General features: G+C 43.6%; 1 protein-coding gene across 1 annotated transcript in view; it reads right to left on the minus strand.

Moving 5' to 3' along the window:
- Window positions 1–10,564, minus strand: part of SORCS1 (sortilin related VPS10 domain containing receptor 1) — a 518,641-nt gene that overhangs the window by 328,872 nt on the left and 179,205 nt on the right. The window contains 1 exon segment of the mRNA XM_034663251.1: window positions 6,197–6,264. Within this exon segment, the coding sequence (XP_034519142.1) occupies window positions 6,197–6,264 (68 nt within the window).

The following is a 10,564-nucleotide window of genomic DNA, read 5'->3' on the forward strand; positions in this document are numbered from 1 at the left end:
TGTATGTGTTCAGGGATGGCTGATCAGAGTGATATTCAACATATTTAAGCCATCATTGTAACTACGGCACTGACCAATCAGACTCTGGGCTGGACGACAACCCAGTGACCACTGAGTATTATCCTGCGGTCATCTCCACCCTCTCCTTGGCTCAGGGATTGTCACAAGACCCAGGCCTAACCAACCAAGCACCTCCTGTGCTTGAAGTTGGTTTGGGTGTGGACACGTGACACAGGCTGGCAAAGACCCAAGCAGGATGAGACCAATAAAGCTGATGTTTACAAACAAACAGAAACAACATAGAGTCCCTAAGAACAAAAGGAGAGAAGAGCTGCCTGGATTTCTGAGGACCTTCCTGTCCCTAGTTTCAGCCCAACTGCACATTTGTGTTGGTGTTCAATGAGTTGGCTGGATCCTAAAGGATCTAGAGCATTTGTCCGAAGAAGAATTTATTGCACAACTGTATGTGTGAGGCAAAAGAGTGTGAAACCCAGAGACGAAGGCATGCACGTAAGTGTGTGTGCACATCTGTGTGTTAGGGAGCTGAGGGCCAGGAAGGGAAGCAGGGCAAAGCTATGGCGCCAGTGTGGCCAGGCACCGCACACCCAGCGGTGCTGTAGGTCCTCTCTGCAAAGACACCTCCATTCTTTTGTTTCTGCTCCAATAAGCTCACAGATCAGTGAGAACTGTGGGAACCAAAATGCAGAAAGACAACCTAATCAACAGTTTAGCAAAAAGACCTGTGACCAAAACAAGGGGTCTATAAAGAAGTATAAACAAGTAAGGTCTATCTCTGGCCTGCCTGGAGATAAACCCCAACCCATGACTAAGGGAAACAGAGCAAACAGAGGAAGCAGTGAGAACACAGAACCAAAAATCTTTCCCCCAGGAAAAAAGGGGTGGGGAACAGCAGTCATGGGCATCACGTTTAAGTAACACAGTAATCGTTAGCTCACTTCATCTACATACCTCCAAAGCGAGCTCTCAGTGATGCTCCCCAGGTTATAGTCATAGAGCTTTGTCAAAATGAGAATCACCTGAAGGCAAAAGAAGAAATCATGGTTAGTTTCGAACAATTACAATCTCATAGAACTGAAATGGCCCAAGGGAGGACTTAGGATTCCTTTAATGGGTGCTTAACATAATTGAATGAATTGTTACAGCATCACTTACACTGACTGGGGAAGAGTTTGCCAGTGCCTTCCTTTAAATGCTCAGGCCTGATCCCCTCCCCAGATTTCTCCCTCTGTCCTTCAGTAAGGCATTCCTTACCCTGGTGGGCCGAAGGCTTTCAGGGAAGGCTAGCAGAGCTGTCAAATATGCACCCTACAAGGGAGCCCCTGGGTAGATGGCCAGGAGAGAGTAAGGTCAGTGATGGAGGTCCCAGCTCTCGTAGCTGGACCACACTGGGAAGGTTGCTTAGCTTCTCTGAACCTCAATGTTCCCATCTATTAAGAGGGTGGGCGGTAATGCCATCACCAAGAAAGGCTTGCTGTGAGGAGTTAAAATAGATAATAAATGCTAATTGTTCTTCAATCTGCATGGGATTCTTAAATTTCAGTTCCTTCCCTTTCTTCTCCTTTGTAGGACTGGCTTTATTCATTTCTTCTGATTCTCCAATTTCTGGGAAAGCCACTGGATGGAATCCAGGGTTCCACAAGGGCTCAGCAAGAACACTTTAACAGGAGCATATTTATGTTTTATGGGGTCCTGAAGCTTACAGAATTTGGGGAACCCTCCATAAGGAAGAGAATATAAACATACGAATTCAAACTTCAGAACAGGTCCCGGGACACTGACACTTCAGCTCCTTTAGCTTCACGGCAAACCCTCCTCTGATTTGAACCCATTGCTATTCTCAACATCACTCAGAGGAACTCCAACTATTTAGTTCTTTCTTTCATAATTCAACACTCATTGAACATTTATTAGGAACCCAGGATTTCAGCTGGTGCCGGAGGAGAACATAAATACAGATGAGGCCTGGTAATCTGTGATCTCATTAGGACAGAAGGAGCTCATCAAAGAAAACCTAGGTTGACAGACAGCTGATCTACCCCTCCTCAGCCCCAGACACTCATGTCCATCATGACAGCTTGAGAAGGCTGCTTCTTCCGGTGTCTGCAGTGATGACCAGGGCCCCCCGTTACCCTGAGCGCATGAGCCCCAGGACACGTGGGAAGATTCCACAGAGGAGTGTGTTCCTACCTAGTGAATTCTCACCCCTCACTCGCTCTTCTTACATAAGGACAAGAACTTAATAGGTCTGCTCTGTTCTCTGTTGAGGTTTCTATTTCTCTCCTGATTCACATAACCAAGAACATTTGGCCCAGTCCCGCTGTTTCCAACTCAGCAGAAAAATGTTGACATCGATTTCCAGGATTTTCCCTGAAGGCCAAGGGATCAGTTCTAGTCACAGTGAGCACAGAACAGTCTAACCTTGAATTCCAAGGCAGCAAGCTGCCAAGAAGTACTGAACCCTTCCAAGTTCCACTCTGCTAGCACAGGGCTTGATTTACTGAAGGCACAGGCATCAATGAGCAGATTCCCAACACTTCTTTCACAGCAAGAAAACTGGAACTCCACAACCTTAGGTTTGTTCCAAGTTCAAGGGAATGAAGAACTATGGTAACCTAAAGACAGGCAGACATCCGAGGAGCTGTGCTCTAAGGCCACCCGTCTCCTGAACCACTGTGCCGGCTTCCTTCAAGGACCTGCTCGAAACTTGCTTCTTTAGCAAAATGTGAGCATGTGTGAGGTACTGGGCACCCTACAGGTACATCAGATGGTGCACCTGTGGTGGGGGCGTATGCTTAATAGGTCTGCATGCCAATTAAGTCACTCTGAGTGCTAAATTTCAATCACCGCCATCCCAGGAACGCTGATCAGCGGCAGCAGGGTGGATGTTTATTGGAAGACACACAGTGACGTCGTCACTCCACCTCGGTATGATTTTGCCAAATAGGCCTATAAATCCCCCACCAAGAAAATGGGGGTGTGGGCACAAAGAATTTCTTGGTAGTTGCTCTCTTGATACAATACAGCAGCAAACTAAATAATGAAGTTCAGCTGGGCACAAGCTGCATCTCCCATCCATCTGATGAGGGAATTCGGAGAAGCCCCGGAGAAGGACCTTTTAACCCAGCAGGTAACGGTGTGGAGCTCCTCATGCACACAAACATAGAAACTGTTTAAGCAGTTCTCAGGCAGGTGGGCAGGGAGGTAAAAATCCACTCCCTGACTCTTCTTGAGGGGCTAGTAAATTGAAAATGCCACTGATACACTCAGGCAGTTTATCAATACTGTACCAGAAGAGACGTCCTTTCTGGCATTCCAAAGTATATCTGCTTGAATCAATCTAATCTTTCTGTTTTCAGAATGAGAGCAAGAAAGAAGGGGGAACTGCTAACCTTTAGTTATGTCTCCAATCGATTTCTTGCAATCTCTCTCCCCGACTTTTTTCCCTTCTTTATGTGCATTATTTACCCCCACACTCCTGGATAGTGATGCCTCATTGTATTAGATCTGCTTTGCTGTTGTTTCTTTGCTTTTCTGTCCTGGTTAATTAGCAATACTATTTAACAGAATTAGTACCTGTTAAAGGGCCCACAACCCAAACTACCAGTATTAGACTAGAAAAAGGGGAGAATGCAATCGTCTGCCTGTTCTGGTCCCATTTTGTGCATTTTTCAAAGTTAAAAAAAAAAAAATCAGTGAAACTTTTTCATCAAGTGAAATGTTATATGTACTTAAAAATAAATAAACAGTAATTTATTTTTACTCATTCAGTAAACAATTTTCATGTATAGATTTAATTCTATGAGCCCAACTGCATAGAATTTTATTATAAATCCAATCAATGAGAGCAAGGCTGTTTTCATGCATACACACACAAAATGGACTACTTATCAGTGCCTCATTCCTTTCTATATCTTGTTTTCATTATATAGTACCAAAATATCCCTGATTCAAAACAGCAAGTGATGACCATCCGGTAATAGCTTTTTTAGGTTACTTTTTAAATCTTAAGATACTTTCTTTACATAGCTATAATCCAATCACTGATGGCTTAACAACCCCTACCTACACTGTGCCAAGACTTCAGCACCCAGTTATCTGTGGGACTTTGTGCAGCAGCATGGCTAAGGATTCCCCAATGGTCTAGGAGCCACTGTCACCACGTGCCATCTGTGTTTTGGCTCCTTCTTGACATATCCATTGCTTACAAAGCTACTGGGGGAAAGTCACTTTGCCCATACGTATAAAGAGCATGTTGAAGCCAAATCACCAAACTGTTATTTTCAAACTATCCATCTCTTAGAAGGTGAGAGAGTGCCAGAAACAGTGCCCGGATCAGTGCAGGGAAGAGTAAGGTTCTTCAAGGAAGTGATCATGGGCTTCCTCCCTCTGATTAAGCTACATTGACAATACCTGGGCTCAGTAAACTACTACAATTTTTTCTCAGAGTCTTCCAACACTCCTACCGAATAATTCCACCAACTCACCAACCCCAGCCTCTCACCCACCCCCTGTACGTAGGTGCTAAGAAACCATCACATTAAAAAAATATATGTGGTATATATACACATGCACATATACACAATGTATATATGTCTATGTGGGATGTTGTTCAGCCATTAAAAGAAAATCCTGTCATTTCTATCAATATGGATGAAACTTGAGGGAATTTTGCCGGGTGAAATAAGCCAGAGAGAGAAAAATAAATACTGTATGGTATCACTTATATGCAGAATAGAAAGCAAAAACTGATTTCATAGAGACAGAATATAATGGTGGTTGTTAGGGGCTGGGAGGGGAGGGGGGAGATGGGGGAAATCCAGGTCAAAGGATCTGAAGTAAAACTTTCAGTTATAAGAAGTTCTAATGTACAACAGGGTGACTATAATTAATAATACAGTATTGTCCACTTGAAAGTTACTGAGAGTAGATCTTAAGCATTGTCATCAAAAAACAAAACAAACAAAAACACAGAACAAAAACCCTGAGAAAGAGAGAGAGTTAACTATGTAAGGTGATGATGTGTTAATTATCTCGATCTTGGCGATCATTACATGATGCATATGTATATTCAAAGCACCACATTGAGTCCTTTAAATATATACAATTATATTTGTCAATTATTCCTCAATAAAGTTGGGGGGTGGGAAGCAACCATCCCAATGGACCNCATTAGTATAACCTTTCCCACTTCGTCTGTGCACACAAGTGTATGTGTTCAGGGATGGCTGATCAGAGTGATATTCAACATATTTAAGCCATCATTGTAACTACGGCACTGACCAATCAGACTCTGGGCTGGACGACAACCCAGTGACCACTGAGTATTATCCTGCGGTCATCTCCACCCTCTCCTTGGCTCAGGGATTGTCACAAGACCCAGGCCTAACCAACCAAGCACCTCCTGTGCTTGAAGTTGGTTTGGGTGTGGACACGTGACACAGGCTGGCAAAGACCCAAGCAGGATGAGACCAATAAAGCTGATGTTTACAAACAAACAGAAACAACATAGAGTCCCTAAGAACAAAAGGAGAGAAGAGCTGCCTGGATTTCTGAGGACCTTCCTGTCCCTAGTTTCAGCCCAACTGCACATTTGTGTTGGTGTTCAATGAGTTGGCTGGATCCTAAAGGATCTAGAGCATTTGTCTGAAGAAGAATTTATTGCACAACTGTATGTGTGAGGCAAAAGAGTGTGAAACCCAGAGACGAAGGCATGCACGTGAGTGTGTGTGCACATCTGTGTGTTAGGGAGCTGAGGGCCAGGAAGGGAAGCAGGGCAAAGCTATGGCGCCAGTGTGGCCAGGCACCGCACACCCAGCGGTGCTGTAGGTCCTCTCTGCAAAGACACCTCCATTCTTTTGTTTCTGCTCCAATAAGCTCACAGATCAGTGAGAACTGTGGGAACCAAAATGCAGAAAGACAACCTAATCAACAGTTTAGCAAAAAGACCTGTGACCAAAACAAGGGGTCTATAAAGAAGTATAAACAAGTAAGGTCTATCTCTGGCCTGCCTGGAGATAAACCCCAACCCATGACTAAGGGAAACAGAGCAAACAGAGGAAGCAGTGAGAACACAGAACCAAAAATCTTTCCCCCAGGAAAAAAGGGGTGGGGAACAGCAGTCATGGGCATCACGTTTAAGTAACACAGTAATCGTTAGCTCACTTCATCTACATACCTCCAAAGCGAGCTCTCAGTGATGCTCCCCAGGTTATAGTCATAGAGCTTTGTCAAAATGAGAATCACCTGAAGGCAAAAGAAGAAATCATGGTTAGTTTCGAACAATTACAATCTCATAGAACTGAAATGGCCCAAGGGAGGACTTAGGATTCCTTTAATGGGTGCTTAACATAATTGAATGAATTGTTACAGCATCACTTACACTGACTGGGGAAGAGTTTGCCAGTGCCTTCCTTTAAATGCTCAGGCCTGATCCCCTCCCCAGATTTCTCCCTCTGTCCTTCAGTAAGGCATTCCTTACCCTGGTGGGCCGAAGGCTTTCAGGGAAGGCTAGCAGAGCTGTCAAATATGCACCCTACAAGGGAGCCCCTGGGTAGATGGCCAGGAGAGAGTAAGGTCAGTGATGGAGGTCCCAGCTCTCGTAGCTGGACCACACTGGGAAGGTTGCTTAGCTTCTCTGAACCTCAATGTTCCCATCTATTAAGAGGGTGGGCGGTAATGCCATCACCAAGAAAGGCTTGCTGTGAGGAGTTAAAATAGATAATAAATGCTAATTGTTCTTCAATCTGCATGGGATTCTTAAATTTCAGTTCCTTCCCTTTCTTCTCCTTTGTAGGACTGGCTTTATTCATTTCTTCTGATTCTCCAATTTCTGGGAAAGCCACTGGATGGAATCCAGGGTTCCACAAGGGCTCAGCAAGAACACTTTAACAGGAGCATATTTATGTTTTATGGGGTCCTGAAGCTTACAGAATTTGGGGAACCCTCCATAAGGAAGAGAATATAAACATACGAATTCAAACTTCAGAACAGGTCCCGGGACACTGACACTTCAGCTCCTTTAGCTTCACGGCAAACCCTCCTCTGATTTGAACCCATTGCTATTCTCAACATCACTCAGAGGAACTCCAACTATTTAGTTCTTTCTTTCATAATTCAACACTCATTGAACATTTATTAGGAACCCAGGATTTCAGCTGGTGCCGGAGGAGAACATAAATACAGATGAGGCCTGGTAATCTGTGATCTCATTAGGACAGAAGGAGCTCATCAAAGAAAACCTAGGTTGACAGACAGCTGATCTACCCCTCCTCAGCCCCAGACACTCATGTCCATCATGACAGCTTGAGAAGGCTGCTTCTTCCGGTGTCTGCAGTGATGACCAGGGCCCCCCGTTACCCTGAGCGCATGAGCCCCAGGACACGTGGGAAGATTCCACAGAGGAGTGTGTTCCTACCTAGTGAATTCTCACCCCTCACTCGCTCTTCTTACATAAGGACAAGAACTTAATAGGTCTGCTCTGTTCTCTGTTGAGGTTTCTATTTCTCTCCTGATTCACATAACCAAGAACATTTGGCCCAGTCCCGCTGTTTCCAAATCAGCAGAAAAATGTTGACATCGATTTCCAGGATTTTCCCTGAAGGCCAAGGGATCAGTTCTAGTCACAGTGAGCACAGAACAGTCTAACCTTGAATTCCAAGGCAGCAAGCTGCCAAGAAGTACTGAACCCTTCCAAGTTCCACTCTGCTAGCACAGGGCTTGATTTACTGAAGGCACAGGCATCAATGAGCAGATTCCCAACACTTCTTTCACAGCAAGAAAACTGGAACTCCACAACCTTAGGTTTGTTCCAAGTTCAAGGGAATGAAGAACTATGGTAACCCAAAGACAGGCAGAGATCCGAGGAGCTGTGCTCTAAGGCCACCCCTCTCCTGAACCACTGTGCCGGCTTCCTTCAAGGACCGGCTCGAAACTTGCTTCTTTAGCAAAATGTGAGCATGTGTGAGGTACTGGGCACCCTACAGGTACATCAGATGGTGCACCTGTGGTGGGGGCGTATGCTTAATAGGTCTGCATGCCAATTAAGTCACTCTGAGTGCTAAATTTCAATCACCGCCATCCCAGGAACGCTGATCAGCGGCAGCAGGGTGGATGTTTGTTGGAAGACACACAGTGACGTCGTCACTCCACCTCGGTATGATTTTGCCAAATAGGCCTATAAATCCCCCACCAAGAAAATGGGGGTGTGGGCACAAAGAATTTCTTGGTAGTTGCTCTCTTGATACAATACAGCAGCAAACTAAATAATGAAGTTCAGCTGGGCACAAGCTGCATCTCCCATCCATCTGATGAGGGAATTCGGAGAAGCCCCGGAGAAGGACCTTTTAACCCAGCAGGTAACGGTGTGGAGCTCCTCATGCACACAAACATAGAAACTGTTTAAGCAGTTCTCAGGCAGGTGGGCAGGGAGGTAAAAATCCACTCCCTGACTCTTCTTGAGGGGCTAGTAAATTGAAAATGCCACTGATACACTCAGGCAGTTTATCAATACTGTACCAGAAGAGACGTCCTTTCTGGCATTCCAAAGTATATCTGCTTGAATCAATCTAATCTTTCTGTTTTCAGAATGAGAGCAAGAAAGAAGGGGGAACTGCTAACCTTTAGTTATGTCTCCAATCGACTCCTTGCAATCTCTCTCCCCGACTTTTTTCCCTTCTTTATGTGCATTATTTACCCCCACACTCCTGGCTAGTGATATTAGATCTGCTTTGCTGTTGTTTCTTTGCTTTTCTGTCCTGGTTAATTAGCAACACTATTTAATAGAATTAGTACCTGTTAAAGGGCCCACAACCCAAACTACCAGTATTAGACTAGAAAAAGGGGAGAATGCAATCGTCTGCCTGTTCTGGTCCCATTTTGTGCATTTTTCAAAGTTAAAAAAAAAAATCAGTGAAACTTTTTCATCAAGTGAAATGTTATATGTACTTAAAAATAAATAAACAGTAATTTATTTTTACTCATTCAGTAAACAATTTTCATGTATAGATTTAATTCTATGAGCCCAACTGCATAGAATTTAATTATAAATCCAATCAATGAGAGCAAGGCTGTTTTCATGCATACACACACAAAATGGACTACTTATCAGTGCCTCATTCCTTTCTATATCTTGTTTTCATTATATAGTACCAAAATATCCCTGATTCAAAACAGCAAGTGATGACCATCCGGTAATAGCTTTTTTAGGTTCCTTTTTAAATCTTAAGATATTTCTTTACATAGCTATAATCCAATCACTGATGGCTTAACAACCCCTACCTACACTGTGCCAAGACTTCAGCACCCAGTTATCTGTGGGACTTTGTGCAGCAGCATGGCTAAGGATTCCCCAATGGTCTAGGAGCCACTGTCACCACGTGCCATCTGTGTTTTGGCTCCTTCTTGCCATATCCATTGCTTACAAAGCTACTGGGGGAAAGTCACTTTGCCCATACGTATAAAGAGCATGTTGAAGCCAAATCACCAAACTGTTATTTTCAAACTATCCATCTCTTAGAAGGTGAGAGAGTGCCAGAAACAGTGCCCGGATCAGTGCAGGGAAGAGTAAGGTTCTTCAAGGAAGTGATCATGGGCTTCCTCCCTCTGATTAAGCTACATTGACAATACCTGGGCTCAGTAAACTACTACAATTTTTTCTCAGAGTCTTCCAACACTCCTACCGAATAATTCCACCAACTCACCAACCCCAGCCTCTCACCCACCCCCTGTACGTAGGTGCTAAGAAACCATCACATTAAAAAAATATATGTGGTATATATACACATGCACATATACACAATGTATATATGTCTATGTGGGATGTTGTTCAGCCATTAAAAGAAAATCCTGTCATTTCTATCAATATGGATGAAACTTGAGGGAATTTTGCCGGGTGAAATAAGCCAGAGAGAGAAAAATAAATACTGTATGGTATCACTTATATGCAGAATAGAAAGCAAAAACTGATTTCATAGAGACAGAATATAATGGTGGTTGTTAGGGGCTGGGAGGGGAGGGGGGAGATGGGGGAAATCCAGGTCAAAGGATCTGAAGTAAAACTTTCAGTTATAAGAAGTTCTAATGTACAACAGGGTGACTATAATTAATAATACAGTATTGTCCACTTGAAAGTTACTGAGAGTAGATCTTAAGCATTGTCATCAAAAAACAAAACAAACAAAAACACAGAACAAAAACCCTGAGAAAGAGAGAGAGTTAACTATGTAAGGTGATGATGTGTTAATTATCTCGATCTTGGCGATCATTACATGATGCATATGTATATTCAAAGCACCACATTGAGTCCTTTAAATATATACAATTATATTTGTCAATTATTCCTCAATAAAGTTGGGGGGTGGGAAGCAACCATCCCAATGGACCCTAGGGGAGGAAAATGTCAATCTACCTCTCCCCTCATCTAACCCCAACTTCCGTCTTCACTGGGTTACAAAACAAAAACATTCATAGAGATAAACAGTGTTCTCTTGTGAAACAGCAAAAGCCAGCCAAAAATATTCTGTTATAGCAAAACATCAGGACAAAT

Source organism: Ailuropoda melanoleuca, chromosome 6, assembly GCF_002007445.2.
Source record: "Ailuropoda melanoleuca isolate Jingjing chromosome 6, ASM200744v2, whole genome shotgun sequence".
Classification (NCBI taxonomy): domain Eukaryota; kingdom Metazoa; phylum Chordata; class Mammalia; order Carnivora; family Ursidae; genus Ailuropoda; species Ailuropoda melanoleuca.